The sequence below is a fragment of the Leucoraja erinacea genome, chromosome 18, assembly GCF_028641065.1.
Source record: "Leucoraja erinacea ecotype New England chromosome 18, Leri_hhj_1, whole genome shotgun sequence".
Taxonomy (NCBI): domain Eukaryota; kingdom Metazoa; phylum Chordata; class Chondrichthyes; order Rajiformes; family Rajidae; genus Leucoraja; species Leucoraja erinaceus.
In genome coordinates, this window is record NC_073394.1 from 30,619,872 (window position 1) to 30,638,236 (window position 18,365).

The following is an 18,365-nucleotide window of genomic DNA, read 5'->3' on the forward strand; positions in this document are numbered from 1 at the left end:
TGTCGTGAGCCCCACCGCGGGGCGCGGACTTAACATCGGAGCTGATCCCTTGCCTGGGATCGCTCCCACTGCGACCACCGCAGACTTTAACATTAAGAGCTCGCAGTCGGGATAGGCTAGTTGGGAAGCTCCAACATCGTGGAAGGTTCGACCAGCCCAGACGCGAGGTTCGATTGCCCGGCGCGGGGGAGCTGACATCCCCCCCGATGCGGGACCTGATCGCCTCGACGCGGAGGGCCCGGACGCCACCGGCTACGTGAGTCAAGATCATTCCGTCAAAGGGGACGAATTTTATGTCGCCTTCCATCACAGTGAGGAATGTGTAGGAGTCACTGTGGTGGATGTTCATGTTAAAATGTGTTTTTTTTGAGTGAACTGGTGCTTTTAATTGTACGACTGACCTGGCCAATGAAATTCCTTGTATGTTGCAAAGCATACTTGGCGAATAAAGTGTGATTCTGATTCTGATTCTGATATGTAAATAAACTAGAATTAGGTGAAGAATTAGAATTAGGATTAGAATTACCTGCTCCATAATTCTATAAGATCATGCCATTTGTGTGTGCGTGAGTGTGTGTGATTTTGTTAGTCATTATTGTGTTTGCAGTGTACAGGTACTATGTTTACATATCTGTTGTGCTGCAACAAGTAAGGATGTCAATGTTGCATTTTGGGACAGATGACAATAAAACCCTCTTGATTCTTAACCTCAAAGGTACTTTCGTGCACTAACACAACATGCCTCAATCATCTTGATATTTAACTATCTCTGTCCTGAGTATACTTAACTGAGCCTCCACAGTCCTCTTTGGTGGAAAATTGCATTGATTCACTGCCCTGATTGAAGAAATTTGTGTCATCTCAATCCAGAATGGCCAACTTATTACTTTGCGACAGTGACCGATGCAATCTAGAACCCCAGACAGTGGAATAACTATCATACATTTTCCCTCTTAAGTACGTTCCAAATCATCGTACTCGCTCCATATATAGTCTCAGTTTACTTATGTGTCACGTGTACAAAGGTACAGTGAACCTTTGTTGTGTGCTAACCAGTCAGCTGAAAGACAATACATGATTACAATCGATCCATTAACAGTGTACAGATACATGATAAGGGAATAACGTTTAGTGCATGGTAAAGCCAGCAAAGTCCGATCAAGGATCGTCCGAAGGTCACCAAAGAGGTAGGTAGTAGCTCACTGCTCTCAGGTTGTGGTCAGATGATTCCGTTGCTTGATAACAGCTGGGAAGAAACTGTCCCCAATTCTGGTGGTGTGCATTTTCACACTTCTATACCTATGGGGAGAATAGGTAGTGGCCAGGGTGCAGCTCGTCCTTGATTCTGCTGCTGACCTTGCCGAGGCAGTGTAAGGTATAAATGGAGTCAATAGAAGGGAGGTGGACACAAAAGGCTGGAGTAACTCAGCGGGACAGGCAGCATCTCTAAATAGTAGGGAATTTGGATTGTGTGATGGTCTGGGCTGCTTCCACAATTCACTGCAATTTCTTGCAGTCTCGGATGGAGCTGTTCCCAAACCAAGCTGTGATCTATCCTGATAAAATGCTTTCTATGGTGCATCTGTAGAGGTTGGTGGGAGTTGTAGAGAATACGCCAACCAGAAACCAATCACTGGATCCCCTCTATCATATAACCACTTATTTCTTGAATTGCTTTGTGTGCCTGCTCATTAACTTTCAATGATTCTTGTGCAAGAGCACACAGGTCCCACTGAATACCACCACCTTTCTTTCTTACACTAGGTAAAATATAGTCTACAATTTTTCCCCCCTTATTTTTCCACATTTTGTTCCATCCACCATTCACTCACTCAGCCTGCCTATATTGAGTGGTAGTTACAAGGCGTTTAGATAGGCACATGAATATGCAGGGAATGGAGGGATATGGATCACACACTACTTTAACTTGACATCATGTTCAGCAAGGACGTTGTGGGCTGAAGAGCCTGTTCCTGTGCTATATTGTTCTATGTTCTGTTATATCCACATGAAGTCTCACTGCATCATATTCTCAACCCACAATGCCACCCAACTTTAGCACCTCGCTAACCACAGTATCCCAATATGAAGATGGCCCATTTGTTCAATGTTTTCTGCCAATTAACCACACCTCAACTGACCAGTATATTATCCACAATCGCAACACTTTAAATATTGTTTTGTATCCTTGTATCTAATCAAAGCTCCTCTGAATATACAAATATACCATATCCGCTCATTCGCCCTCATCAATTCTGCTAACTACAGCCTTAAAAACCACTTAACAGATTGGTCAATAATATTTACCTTTTCCTAGTCTGTGTTGACTGTCAAAGACTTTTATTATTTTCTAAGTGCTCTGTTACCACTTTTTTTTAATAATAGATTGCCGCATTTAACACATGGCTGATGTCAGGCTGTCTGGCCAAGCTTCCCGACTTTATTTGCTATCTTTGCTACTGTCAGGTCAAGGTGTAGCCTTGCAACTGGTACCATGTAGTCCAGTTCAACCTGTGGGATGTGCTCATACTTCATGGAAAATGCTTTGGCGGGCCAGGCGGAAGAGATCTTTATGAACCAACGGCTGGAAAGCAGCAACACACCGTGGAATGCGAAGGGCCAGTCAGAGCAGTAAAGACGACATGGCTATCCACTGCAGCCAAGAAGTCTCCAGCCTTGATGATTTTTCATACCACTGGACTCTGGCTTCAGCGGCCGAGAGCGTGGGGTTGTTACAGTGCAACACCTTCTCCGCCTTAAACACATTCACGCACAGGTTTTTGTGCAGCCCTCTTCTCTACACAAAGTCCAGCGGCGATGTGCCAGAAGCAACGCCACAGGTAGAGGTTACTACTAACCAGTGATCGCTCTTCTTTGTATCAGGGCAGCAAGGAAGTTCGGTAGCATCCCAGGCGACTGAGCAGCACTTGGGAGCCATGTCAGAACTCACCAGAATTGAGACTGCACAACACGCCATCATCAGCAAGGGAGGTGGACACAAAAAGCTGGAGTAACTCAGAACCCCAGACAGTCGGGCCACCACCAGTCTGTGGGAATGATTCTAGAATCTATGGAACTTTGGGAGATGGCAAACAGTGCACCAACCAACTCCCATATTCTTCTCTAAATACTAAGGTCCACCTTTGCTGAATTACGACATTCCCAAAATTCCCAAGCTTATTGGCCATTTTGGCAAAGTTATGTCTTTACCTTTAAGCTAATTCTACCTTATTTTCCTTTGATGCCATTGCTGGTTCACTTCCCAGCTTGAGGGTTTCTTACCCTTTCAAATTATATATATTTCTAGTAAACTGCATTCCTTCTTTAAATTTTAGCCATTGCATTTTTTATTACCTACTTTTTAAAGCAGTTTCCTGGTTGATCGTGGGTAATTTATGCATCATACCTTCATAGATTGCTTAATACAGATAAAATACCTTGGTTTCAGGTTACATACAAACTGGAAGTTTTTAATTCCAGCATGTTATGTTCAATGTTCCCTAAAGGCCTCATAGCTCGAATTTCAGCAATTAACTCCCTCATCACCAAATTCTAGATCTAAGATAGCCTGCTAACATTGTTTGCAATGTTTCCAAATGACATTGTTCAAAGATGTTGAAAAAATATTAAAAATTGATATATATTTAAACAGATAGTTATTAAAAACACAAAATTAACTTAAAATATAAAATATAAACTATAAACTAAAATACAAATAATCCCATTTAATTGAAGGGGCCCACATTAGACGCAAGCAAGGGACCAGATACAAGATGCATCCGGCCTATCAGCTCAGGAAAGCCTCTGGTCTCATCATTAACCTTACAGATGTGGGAAACTACACCATTCATATGTAAACTGCAGACATCAGCAGTTCATAGTCATAGATGTATACAGCACTGAAAAAGGCCCTTCGGCCCACCTTGTCCATACCGATTAAGTTAACTCCAGTATTTTGTGTCTACCTTTAAACCAGCATCTGCAGTTCTTTCCTACCGATTAAGTTAATCTTCTAGGGTGGTTCCATTTGCCTGCATTTGGCCCATATCTCAGTAAACCCATTCTATTCATATCCCTCTAAACCTTTCCTATCCATATCCCTGCAAACCCTTCTAATCCATATCCATCTAAATCTTTCCTATCCATATCCATCTAAACTCTTCTTATCCACATCCTTCTAAAACCTTCCTATCTATATCCCTACTATCCTTTCCTATCTACATATCTGTAAAAATGTGATTTGAAAGTTGATTTTATATGCATTTCTGTAGCTTTCTCTGACAGCTCATTCCAGGTACCGACTATCTGAGTGAAACAGATCCCACTGCTAACTGGCACCATGTTCAAGCCCAATGTGAGAAGGAAGGGAGTTGATGCTGAAAAATGCGGATCTATTAACTTCTGCAGTCCATTGTCTTGGGAAATAATGTGTTTTTTACAAAATTGAATTGGATTATTTGCTTCCATTATCCTTCCAGCTGCAGGTCATGCTGAGTCAACATATTCCCATTCAAGTAAAGAGGAAGCTGGAGTTTAATGAGATTATTATATAATAATTTCACTTCCTCTAAAAAAGGTGAATACACTACACTGACAATCGACTACAATTCAAGGCTTCTCGTGACTTTTTGATGCATGATGATGATGCTCAACTGCTGACCAAATTAAAAAGCCATTTACGTTGTCAAAGGGGAAGGTAAAGCCACATAATAAAGCAAGAAAGTTCACTCTTGGTAATGTACACTCATCACATTGTTTATGATGAAGTTATGCAAGTCTATGGAGGAAGGGGAAGAGCGGGAATTTTATTTTTAACAAGGGCAAAATGCATCAAATATCCTCGTCCTATTTTGCATCATTCTCCAATCGCAATACCAAATTGGCCTGGATTCTGCGACAGTTCATTAAAACGTCAAGAAGAATGGCATCAGCTGCAGAATGTAACCTTCATCCCATAGCACAGTTAGAGAGATGAGCAAGGTGCTCTATCAGGGCTGCACTCTTCCACTAGCAAGAGCTATGATCGGTCTATTTCAGGTAGATAACTTCCTCAGATAGCCAAGTAGGACAAGATGAGTCCTCTCGTTGCTTACAATTGTTTGGATAGGCGCATGGATATGCAGGGAATGGGGGGGATATGGATCACATGTAGGCATAAGAAGTTAGTTTAAACTGGCATCATGTTCGGCATGGACATTGTTCCTGTGCTGTACCGTTCTATGTTCTCAACCTTCCCCACCTACTGCAAGAATTATTCAGGAATACATACGACAGGAAGTTGCTCCATGCTGTGCGCTTAGCCGGGTATTTCCTGTGCATCAGGTTGAGGGAGTTTCTACGCATGCCGTGCCTCCAGCGTGGCGGGGGATAAGTGCAGGATATCCTCCTGACGTTGAGTGAGGGCCGCCTGCTCCCAGCTCGGGCCGCCTGCAGTGCGGCAGGTTTGTCGGCTGCTGCCTGCACCCGGCACCCGCTGGAGCGCCGGCCCATCGTCCTGTAATTCCCGCACTGTCCGAGGGAAGGCAACTCCCCAGTGGGGCCTTGGGAAGAGTTCCGCCTCAAACATCGGGGAGCCCTGATAAAAGGCTTGGTGTAGTTTGGCCTGCACTGCAAAGGTTGAAAGGCCTCTGAAATTTGAGAAGATGTTCCACTGCCCAACGTGCCATTCGCCTGCTCCAGTTCACTCAAACGACCACATGAGGATGACGATTCAGAGACATCCGACTCTCCTGAAGAGTGCCTGCCTTCATTGAGGCCAAGGCTGATGTCTACCCCTGTGGCACAGGCCTCATCATCTCCATCAGCTTCACCCTCTTCTTCCTCGGTCATCTGAATCAAACTGGCCAGCAGCATGGATGGCCCCAGCAGTTGGGTGTCAATGGTTCGCAGTTTGCCGCCATACCTCCTCTTGACGGCAAACCGGGGGTTGAGGTGAAGGGCGGTGGTGCTGGATCTCCGGCGGGTTCTGATGCTTTTGGGGGCTGCACTCCCCGACCGGGCCAAGTGAAGGACCGGGCCCTGCGTCTGCACACTGGACCGCCGCCTCTGCACCAGCATGGCCGAGGGCAATCCCACACTTGATCGCCGCCTCACTTTACTGCCCGGCACTGCCCCACTCGCACGCCTATTTGTCCGCCTGCCACCGTTCGGCAGCTTGAAACCAGATGTGGCGGGTTTTGCTTTCCTGAAATGTCTTTTGAAGAATGTCTCCATGTCCTCACTTTTGTGTGGGGAGGGCAGAAGCCTGTGGGTAGATAGGCAGCAGGGTGTTCTCTTTTGTTACAAAGGAAAGCTGTTGCTCACTGGAATTCATTCAGGCACTGTTAGCTGTTAAAAAGGTAGAGAATGCGCAATAAGAACACCATTGGAATGACTCCGCCACAGATTGGAGGAGATTGACATTATAGTTGCAACAGTCTGTAAATTGACAATGTACCCCACACAGTGTGACCATTTTATGACAGGATGAAACGGCTGCTAAGCCTCAGAGGAAGCTCTGGAATTACCCAAAAAGACAAAAATGCAGTGAAATAATATACATTATTCACAATTGTGAATACATTCACAATCAAGCACGCTTTCAGTTCCCCATATCCTACAATGTTACCTCTGGGATTTCATTATAAAAAGCTGAAGAATGTTGGTCAAATGTTGGTGCTGACGCCCAATGATTCCTGGTTCCCCTATTGTTTCCTGATCAACGTCCTCAGCACTGGTGTCCAACCAGGCCATTAACTTAGATCACTCAACTTATTTAATGTATCCACTATTGAAAGTTGGCAAAGCTGTTCAACTCTGGAGTGTAATGTTGGATTTTAAGTCAGATTTAAATTTGGTTTCAGTTGACCCGACACATCGTGTAACAGTGGGGCTAAGAAAGTTATGGGGAGATTTGATTGATCAGATAAACACTGAGTTTAAATTATCAATAGAACCAGTGGACAGATGTTCAACGCAAGCTACCAATCCTTCGGAAATAATAGTCTTAGTGAGTATTTATGTTCCAGCAATGGAGCACGTTTTCAGTGAGCACTTCTTTTGGATAGCAGAAATATAGAATTCTCCTTCCCAAAGAGGCCAACGATGCTGAATTAACTATATTCCGCAAGCATGAGATTGGTAGTTTTTTGTATTGAGCAAGGGAATCAGCAAATAAGCCTGGAAAAGGCCAGCATACAGACAGGTCACAGTCGAAATGAATACCTGAGAAGGATCAATTCGCCCAATAAGGTACTCCATTCCTAATGTTCCTGTTTTTTTTAAGTTCAAAAGGCACCAAATGAAATGTCAGCCTTAAAGCTAACAATATTAAGTATAACTTAAAGCCAAAAGCACTGTTTGGTCTGTGGTACCATATTTGGCTGATTTTTCCTTCATTTTGATGCCCAGCAATAGACTGATTTTAGATTGTTCAACAATAGTTCAAGGTCTCATTTGCCAGTTCAATAGGCCAAGCGATTCTCAAATGTTAACTTTTATTCATAATGTGGGTGGTTCACCTCTTAAGTGCCAGCAGTAACAACCCAAAATACGTCTTGTAACATATTTGTCTCTCAGTATCCAGACAAACCATGATAAATTGCATAAATGTTACACTATAGTATCCTGGTCATTGTTCATCTCTCAACTAACATCACTGCTATATAACATTATTTACTGTTTCATTTCATCAGTACACCTTCATTCTGTTCAATGCGGAAAATACAAAATAAATAATTTTGGTAACTACATTCTTTAAATAATTTAATTTATATTTTTGATTTGTTTATTACTCATAGAGACAAACTAGCTTCAGGTTCCCTGGGAGTCAACATCTCCGATGACCTCTCTTGGACCCACAATACCTCTACTCAGATCAAGAAGGCTCATCAGCGTCTCTTCTTCCTGAGGAGACTGAAGAAGGTCCATCTGTCTCCTCAGATCCTGGTGAACTTCTACCGCTGCACCATCGAGAGCATCCTTACCAACTGCATCACAGTATGGCATGGCAACTGCTCTGTCTCCGACCGGAAGGCATTGCAGAGGGTGGTGAAAATTGCCCAACGCATCACCGGTTCCACGCTCCCCTCCATTGAGTCTGTCCAAAGCAAGCGCTGTCTGCGGAGGGCGCTCAGCATCGCCAAGGACTGCTCTCACCCCAACCATGGACTGTTTACCCTCCTACCATCCGGGAGGCGCTACAGGTCTCTCCGTTGCCGAACCAGCAGGTCGAGGAACAGCTTCTTTCCGGCGGCTGTCACTCTACTCAACAACGTACCTCGGTGACTGCCAATCACCACCCCCCCCCCCCCCCCCCCGGACACTTATTATTTTTTATTCAAATCGTTTGCTATGTCGCTCTTCAAGGGAGATGCTAAATGCATTTCGTTGTCTCTGTACTGTACACTGACAATGACAATTAAAATTGAATCTGAATCTGAAACAAGTATTTCATATTCTCAGTGTTGGTATGTGAATTAATCTCTTTACCTAAAATACTGATTTGTGTAACTATTTGCTCTGATAATAATAAGCACACATCGCAAATAGTTAAATTAAGTTAAATTCTACAGGAAGGTTCATTGGAAGAAAATGACTAAATTTCACCCAAACTCTAAAGGATATTCTGCCGTTTAGTTAGTGTATCAACTGCATCCCAACTACAACATTCAGAAAATTCTGCAGTTGCAGAAAATCACAAATAAAACAGAACATGCTGGAAGTACTCAGCAGGCTTGGCACTATCAATGGAGAAGGAAACACTTATTAAGGCTAAAACATTAGCTTCTACGTTAAGCAAATAATGCCCAGTTGACAGTCCAAGTTTCGCACTAGATTCCCGTCATCATGCACGCGAGTCTCCGGCAAATTTAATTAGCTCAAAGATTTCAACAAAAATCAGAACACAGTAAAAGGCAAAGGCCAAGGAACCGGACAAAATCTTGGCTCGCATAGTGAAGACATACTCTAGAACTAGCCCCAAGTCTGTTATTCTTTTAAAATTCTTTAAAATTCTTAAGGGGTTGACAGGCTAGATGCAGGAAGATTGTTCCGATGTTGGGCAAGTCCTGGACAAGGGGGTCACAGTTTAATGATAAAGGGGAAATCCTTTAGGACCGAGATGTGAAAAACATTTTTCACACAGAGAGTGGTGAATCTCTGGAACTCTCTACCACAGAAGGTAGTTGAGGCCAGTTCATTGGCTATATTTAAGAGGGAGTTAGATGTGGCCCTTGTAGCTAAAGGGATCAGGGGGTATGGAGAGGAGGCAGGTACAGGATACCGAGTTGGATGATCAGCCATGATCATATTGAATGGCGGTGCAGGCTCAAAGGGCTGAATGGCCTACTCCTGCACCTAGTTTCTATGTTTCTATGTTCCTTTAGCTTAATGCATTCATTTACACAACACTGTGGAAACCTGCTCTGCTATGTCATGTTCACAAAGAGCAACACAAATCAGTTCCAGCTATTCACCACCCATTCACATACTTTCAATTATCAGAGGCATGGTCTCTAAAATGTTCAATCATCAAGGAAAACAAGGGTAGATGACACAGAGGAATATCTTTATTTGCATTTGCTCCAAATTACACCTCCCTCATGGAAATATATTGGAATTGAAAATATAATGATTCCTTCTTCAACTGGCCATAAATCCTGGAACTCTCTCCATGACACAGCATATTGGGAGCAGCTCCATGAGGAACAGCTGCAGTACAAGATGGCGGCTCACCACCACTATCTTCTCAAGGCCAATTGAGGATAATCAAAATATGCTGTCCTTTTGATTGATACCACTGAAAAGGACAGCATATCAAAACGACGAACAAATTAAATGAAAGGTCAACAGCCCATCATCGCAAGTACTTCCAAACTCTTATGCATTATTCATTTACATTTAAAAATAATGGTAGCAGAACATTTGCTTGTTCCACACACACCTTGCTCAACACTGCAGATTGCCACCTTGGGTTAGTTTCCACGTTGCTTATTTCTCACCAGGGGTTTGAGGCCATCAAACGAGACTGGGAGTCAAAGCATTAAAAGGAGAAGTTTGAAGGAAGGATAGAGTATTGGGATTGGGGAATGGAGAGGACAGGATCAATGATGGGACATTTCAAGGTATATGGGGTGTAAAGGGACAAGTAATTGAAGGGTGCAAACAATTGAAAGGAGATCAGAAGCGAAAATATCAAACCAATATATCCTGTCAGACTCCACAAGCACTACTGAGCTGTTGTACTATTTTAAATGGGCTCCAGGAGAGGAAGCCTTCTTTTATGTTGCTATGAAATATGAATATGAATAAAAATGCTCTTCAATAATACCACTGCTCACATGCAGCAATTATCTGCAAATGTATTTGCAATATTATAACATTTGTGCTATTAATAAGAAAATACACATATGTGACACAGCAAACCAAAAGGCCAAGTATTGCCCTGGACTAAGTACTTGAAACCTGGGCTTGCAGAAAAATTGGATTGGATTTATATTAAATTGTGAAACTGCAAATGTAACATCCTGACTCACGATAGGAGCGACTCAGAAATCAGGAACCTCCAGACCAATGGTTTAATATCATTTATCTGGTATTTCAACATCTTGAATTCTCAGGCAACCAGAAAAAAATTCTGATAATTTTACTTATTTTTGTCGCTTTTTATATTAATATTGTTGGGCCTTAAAGTATAAAATGCAGTGTAAAATATTATTGATTATCAGGTAAGATTACATATAATTTGACGATTTATGTAAAGGTTTGTGTGTGGACTAGTCGTGTGTAATATTTGTTACTCGCACTTAGTGTGGAACCGCTCCCTCAATTCCTATCACTGCCACGACACAGGTGTTGCACCCAGCAAGCAAGATATTCACTACAGATATTCACTAAAGATCAGCAGTGAACCTGCTCTTTCCTGGGGTAAATTAAAAAAAAACGTAGTGTTATACATTTAGAATGTCAAAACAAGGAATTGCAGATGCTGGTTTACCAAGGGATGACACAAAGTGCTGGAGTAACTCAGCTGGTCATGCAGCATCCCTGGAGAACATGGATAGGTGAGGTTTCTGGTCGGGACACTTCTTCAGACAGAATTTATTTAGTGAATTTACTTTTCTTGCCTCTCAGGAAAATAGCCTGAAGAATGTAGTTGGATCACCTTATTTCACATCCTGTTACCATGCTCCAGTACCTGCTCACTGTCTCTCCAATTCAAACTGACCTCTTCAGTTCTTAATTTAGTAGAGAGATTCATTTCAGAAACAGGTCCTTCAGCCCAGAGTCTATACTGACCAGCGATCCTGTACACTAGCATTATCCTACACACTAGGAACAATTTACAATTTTTACCGAAGCCAATTAACCTACCAACTTGTACGTCTTTGGAGTGTGGGAGTAAACCGGAGCACATGGAGAAATGTACAAACTCCGTACAGACCACCCATAGTCAGGATCGAACCCGAGTCTCTGTCGCTGTAAGGCAGCATCTCTACCACTGCGCCACTGTGCCAACCTTTGGAATCATCTGTGGCCAGTGAAAACAAGTAATTGGGCATAAGTAACCTTGCCTGCCAACCTAATGCAGGCAATACTACAAAACTGTGCAAGTTATTCAACAATGAGCACATCTACACCATATATTAATTCCACGCAGGGTTCACTGGATAAGAAGAATGGGTCCCACTTCCACAGCTGTGAAAAACTAACTCCACATAAATGCAGGAAACATTTTGTCCACCAGTTAACTTCACAAGCAGTAATTTCCCTGCAGGAGTTCAAAACGTTATATCGATAGGAAAGTATCTGCTAACCATAAAAAAAAAACTTAATGGTGACATTTAGAGGTTTAAGAGACAGTTAATCCTAGAGGCACGAAAGTGCCAAAGTCCATTTAAAATAGAATGCCACTGCAGCCAGTCAAACATCTTTGCAAAGGCCAATGAAAGCTGCTGCCTGTCTGAGAAAAGGTCAGGTTCAGAAGGTTTACCGCATGGGTCTCCCACATCGTCCATGCACAAGGCCTAATTTAGAACATGTGTAAAGCAATCACAGAGACAGCTGCCACAGTCATTGTGAATAGATTTTTTAAAAGATACAAAGTGCTGGAATAACTCACGGGGCTGGGAAGCATCTCTGGAAAGAGAACACGGGTAGGTGACGGGTAGGTGTATTCACATTGGGTGCATCCACTATGGTTCATCTCTCAATTAACATCATTAAAAGTAGATTAGTTGTCCTTACTATAGTGCTCACCATGAGAAACTCTCGGGAGATCACATGTCACATTTATGATGTTCCAACAGTGACCGCGCTTCAAAATTATTTAATTGCCTGTAAAGCAGCGCGGCATCTCGAGGACATAAAATGCAGTAAACAATTGCTACAACTTCTTGCAACCGTATTCTACACAGGATACAGAGCAAACTCTTCAAGCTACCTGAAACTTCAAACCCTCATGAAGCTATCGTTCACATGTGGGTGCAAAATGAAAACCCACACGTACCAAGCATCCAGCTTATGCTTGCAGAGAGCTCCGAGATGTGGTTACTGAATGAAGCAATGCATACAGCGATAATGGACACCACAAGACACCATCAAATGGACACAATTTTAGCTGCGGATATATTTAAAGGTCACCAGTCATAATATTTAACGTTTAGCCCTAACTCTCCCTCAGTTTATGAAATGAAATAAAAAAGCTGGGATCGGTTTCATTGAACATTAGATCACTGAGTAGGGTTGTGACTGATATATTTATAATGGGATACATACTGGATGCAAACCAGGTAAATAGTCACATGTATAGAATTAAAACACTGCATATTTTATTATTAATAAACCGCATGTGGCATTGCTCATGGTTAACCCAAAGTACAAGATTTTGGTGGTGCTCACTAAGTCAAGGCAACATGTAGCCTTTATTGCAATTTATGTTGATTTCAATTATTAACAAGATCTTACAGTTGTCAAATTATTCAGCATACATTGTTGCACATGCATATGGCAAAATCCCAAATAATTCTATTGACTGCCAATCAATTCATTACAATTTGAAGGACCAAATATTATAATGAAGGTTTCAAAGGTATTTTATTGTCACATGTACCAATTAAGGTACAGTGATATGCAAATTACCATACAGCCATATGAAAAATAAAAGCAACAAGATACACAACTACATAAAAGTTAACATATTTTGAGGATGTGACAAGTAAAATTGATGAAGGGGTGCCAGTGGATGTAGTGTATCTAGACTTTCAGAAAGCCTTTGATAAGGTCCCGCACGGGAGACTGGTGACTAAAATTAGAGCACATGGTATTGGGGGTAGGGTGTTGACATGGAAAGAAAATTGGTTGGCAGACCGGAAGCAAAGAGTAGGAGTGAACGGGTCCTTTTCAGAATGGCAGGCAGTGGCGAGTGGAGTGCCGCAAGGCTCAGTGTTGGGGCCGCAACTGTTTACTATATATATTAATGATTTGGAAGAGGGAATTAGGAACAACACTAGCAAGTTTGCGGATGACACAAAGCTGGGTGGCAGTGTGAGCTGTGAAGAGGATGTTAGGAGGTTGCAGGGTGACCTGGACAGGTTGAGTGAGTGGGCAGATGTGTGGCAGATGCAGTATAATATAGATAAATGTGATGTTATCCACTTTGGCGGCAAAAATAAGGGGGCAGATTATTATCTCAACGGGGTTAGGTTAGGTTAGGTAAGGGCGAGGTGCAGCGAGACCTGGGTATCTTTATACACCGGTCATTAGAAAGCTAATGGAATGTTGGCCTTCATAACAAGAGGATTTCAGTATAGGAGTAAAAAGGTTCTTCTGCAGTTGTATAGGGCTCTGGTGAGACCACATCTGGAGTATTGTGTACAGTTTTGGTCTCCTAATTTGAGGAAGGACATCCTTGTGATTGAGGCAGTGCAGCGTAGGTTCACGAGATTGATCCCTGGGATGGCGGGACTGTCATATGAGGAAGGATTGAAAAGACTAGGCTTGTATTCACTGGAGTTTAGAAGGATGAGGGGGTTCTTATAGAAACATATAAAATTATAAAAGGACTGGACAAGCTAGATGCAGGAAAAATGTTCCCAATGTTGGGCGAGTCTAGAACCAGGGGCCACAGTCTTAGAATAATGGGGAGGTCATTTAAGACTTGAGGTGAGAATAAACATTTTCACCCAGAGAGTTGTGAATTTATAAGGGCAGTGGAGGCCAAGTCACTGGATGGATTTAAGAGAGAGTTAGATAGAACTCTAGGGGCTAGTGGAGTCAAGGGATATGGGGAGAAGGCAGGCACGGACTATTGATAGGGGACGATCAGCCATGATCACAATGAATGGCGGTGCTGGCTTGAAGGGCTGAATGGCCTCCTCTTGCACCTATTTTCTATGTTTCTATAAACATCCACCACAGCGGATTCCCCACATTCCCCACTGTGATGGAAGGCAAAAAAGTCCAATCTTCTTCCTCTTTATTCTCCTGTGGTCATGGCAGTCGAATCATAATGAAACAACTAAGGAACAAAATGGTCATGTGACAACTCTTGGAAATATCATCTGTGCAATTTGCTGACTTGTTAGGCAGGAAGATGAGACTGAAATATTTGTTATGCTTTGTTCAGAAGGTTTGGAAGACAAAGAACACTGGACTGAGAAAATGCTAGCTTTAAGGGCTGAATGAATCTTCACACTTTCTCAATTATTGAAAGTAGTCAATGATAGAAAGTAATGCCAGCCCGACCCATGGTGAAATGCCATACTTCAGACGGTAACACTTCCTGCTTTGGGCCCAATGGATTCAGGGTAGTTTTAAACATCCTTCTGCAGTCAGGTGAAAAATGCTATGTCAACTATGCAATTTCTGGAAGATTCCAGACTGTTGTTAGTCCCTCTGTCGTTAAGAATTAGTAGATAACATGTGGTGCAGTGCCATCGTTCACCCTGCAACTGGACCCGTTGCCCTTGTGACACACAAGGAAAAAACATTTTCTCGTCACTATCTCTTGGGGCAGCACAGTGGCGCAGAGGTACCTTACAGCGCCAGAGACCAGGGTTCTATCCTGACTATGGATGCTGTCTGTACGAAGTTTGTACATTCTCGCCATGTCTGCATGGGTTTTCCCTGGGTGCTCAGGCTTCCTCCCACAATCCTACAGGTTTGTAAGTTAATTGTAAATTGGCCCTAGTGTGTAGGACAGTGCTAGTGTACGGGGGTCGCTGGTCGGCATGGACTCAGTGGGCCGAAAGGCCTGTTTTCACATCATATCTCTAAACTAAACTAAACTCAGGAAAATAACCATATCTGGGCAAATACTTCACTGCTTTACTGAGGTAATGCTGCTTTCAGAGATCCTGCGCTCTGGATGGGATACTAAACCAAGGCTCTAGTTACTCCCCACAGCGTACGTAAAACAGCTGGCATCACTCTTGATGAAGCACTGAGGCAATATTTACATTATAAGAGATCAACTCACAAATATTCATTGGAGTTTATTGTTCATAGATCTGCTGCCATGTTAATTGCATTTTAGAGCAGAGTCCTTATCAACTCTTCCTCAAGGCACTTAATGATGTCCAATATATGAAACATGCAAATTTAACAGCAAGTCTCACTTTTTCCCCCCGTGTCCAGTGTGAAGAGTAACTTTAAAAATGTTATCGGGAAAGGTTAGATGGGCAGGGACTTTTTTCATTCACGCATAGGAGCCTGAGAGGAGACCTTATTGAGGCGTACAAGATCACGAGAGGCAGTTTCTATCCCAACAAAGAGGATTCAAAAACTACAGGGCATATAGGCTTAAGGTTAGAGGGGAGAGATTTAAGAAAGACAGCAGGGGCAACTTTTTCACTCAGTGGATAGTTCACATCGGGAATATGCTGCCAGAGAAATCAATGGAAGCTGATACAATTATGACTATTAAAAGATATATGAATAAAAAGGGTTTAGAGGGATATAGGCCACATGCAAGCAAATGGAACTAGCTCAGTATGCCAAAACCCCACATTGCTCACGGCAATTGGTCAGTACAAGTAGAAAGGCACATGGCCCTGGATTAAAAAGCAAGGTCTCCCTACCATTGGAAGGATATCCTTGCGATTGCAGAAGTATAATGAAGATTCACCAGATTAAGTTCTGGATAGCGGATGTATCTTTCAAGGAGACATTCAACGGACTGAGACTCTCATGAAGAATGTGCAGTAATTTAATTCAAATATACAACTTCTCAGGGGATTTGACAGGGTTGTTGCTGTAATGTTGTTTCACTTGGCTGGAGTTATTCAGAACCAGGGGTTTACAGTCTCAAAATGAGGACTCGGCGAACTGAGATAAACATAAGAAGAAATTTAATCACCCAGAGGATAGTGAATCTTTGGAATGTTCTCCCTAGGAAAACTGTGGAGGGTTACTCAGTGAATATATCAAAAACTGCAACCGATCCAGTTTTTGGCTATCGTGAAAATCAAAGGATGTGAAGTTAGTGAAGGAACGTAGTGCTGAGGTAAAAACAAAAAACAATAAGTTGTGAACTTATTGAACATTAGAGCAGGCAGGAGACTGAATCATCTATAGCTGCTTCTATTTCTTACATGTTACAACGTTCGAAAGTGGAACTATTCTGCTTGGAGGCAAAGCAAAGGAGGAAAGGGAAAATGCAGCATCCTTCCCACACCCAGTCAGAAAGTAAACTACAAATGGGGAAGAGTGAAATGAATGTGGCAACACTAAAAACGTGGTTAGAATGACCGAACTTAGCAATTTTGCAACACATCGCAGATCTAGTAATTGCCAAATCTTTGAAGGGCACTAAGTACCATGTAGATGTTTTAAGGATGAATGGAAATATATTGCTGCCTGACCAACAGGCGTGTTGAAAGTTATCCAGAATATCTAAAGACAAAGTCTCAGTCCATTTAGTAATGCACAAGTACTTAAATACATGTCCCATTCACGTACACTACTGGTGGTCAAAAGCTCCAAATTTCAACAAGAGTAGACACAACATTTGAAAGAGACATAATCCTTCCTTGTGATTCAAAATCAAAGTTTGTATTAAACGAAGGGACAAAACGTATTAACGGAATCACTGTGCAAGTTTTGCAGTAACCGTGGCTCACATTTATTAGCTGTGCTTTGGTGGTATCCATACCACTGTGAGAAGCGTATGGATTCCAGCTTCCATCCTACACAACACACAGTGAAGGGCAACATAATGACCCACTAAGTAGAGCTACAGCCTCACAGCTCCAGTGAACTGCACTTGGTCTCACTTCCACAACTGTCTGTGTGGAGTTTGCAAAATCTCCCAGTGACTGTGCGTTTCCCCGAGGTGCTCCAGTTTCGTCTCACTCCCAAACACATCCTACTTGGTAGGTTAATTGACTATCGTAACCTCCAGTGCGAGATAAGGTGGGACATGGTGGAGTTAATTGGCATGAGGAGAATAAGTTGCAGGGAAATAGTTGGAGGGGATGGGGTTGATTGGATTGCTCTCACGGTCAGGATGGATGCAGTGGGCCAAATGGCCTCCATCTATGTTGTAAGAAGATATGAGAAAACATGACACAGTCAAATGAATTATTGACAGTAATGTATTGTTGGAACTGTTGTCTTTCAAAAGAAAATCTACACCTCACTTTCCCTCTCAGGTGGATGATAATAGCATGGTGCTATTACACTGGAGAGAAAGAAAATTCTCCCTCAATCAGCATAATTAAAACATGCTATATACTCATTGTCACATGGTTATAAATATGCTTTGCTGTTGATCATTTGGAACTATCCCACATTAGAATAGAAACGGTCCCTGGTAATGAAAGGGTTACGGCAAACGGCTTAAAAAGCTAAACAGTTTAATTACTTCACAAAGTAATCGGAAACCTACAGCTGGTGTCATTTGCCTCAACATACAATACGAGATGGTCATACATGTAATCAGAGTTCACTGTCCAGGAAAGAAATAACTAGCACAAGTTGCTAAATATCTTTCTATACAGAAAAGCTTGCAGCACTGTCAGCGCTGAACATTAATAGTTAAATAATAGGGACATAAAATTGCTGTTTTGAAATAATAACATCGTTGAAAACATGGGTTTAGAGAAATAACAATATATTAGTTACTACCAGTGCACTGGTAATAATATATTTAATATCTCTCGTCACATCAGGCATTCAACACATATGTCAAAACAACTTCTGTTAATTCAGCAATGGAAAGGGAAGAAACATTTCAGTTCTACATTGGATCAATGCCAAGAAGAAAGTTGATAATTTCTATCTGTAATCTGAAAGACAATGTTACTACGCTAAAGGACCTTGTCTATTTTTCAGATTGCTACCGTTGGTCTTATTTGATAATCTATTAATTGCTACTGTTAATGATG

At 42.2% G+C, this 18,365-nt stretch overlaps 1 protein-coding gene across 1 annotated transcript in view; it reads right to left on the minus strand.

The window, feature by feature from the left end:
• dgkza (diacylglycerol kinase, zeta a) overlaps nt 1-18,365 on the minus strand; it is a 263,694-nt gene that overhangs the window by 208,783 nt on the left and 36,546 nt on the right. Inside the window, exon 2 of the mRNA XM_055649718.1 lies at nt 5,270-6,327. Within this exon, the coding sequence (XP_055505693.1) occupies nt 5,270-6,213 (944 nt within the window). The 5' untranslated portion in view covers nt 6,214-6,327. The remainder of the gene's footprint in view (nt 1-5,269; nt 6,328-18,365) is intronic.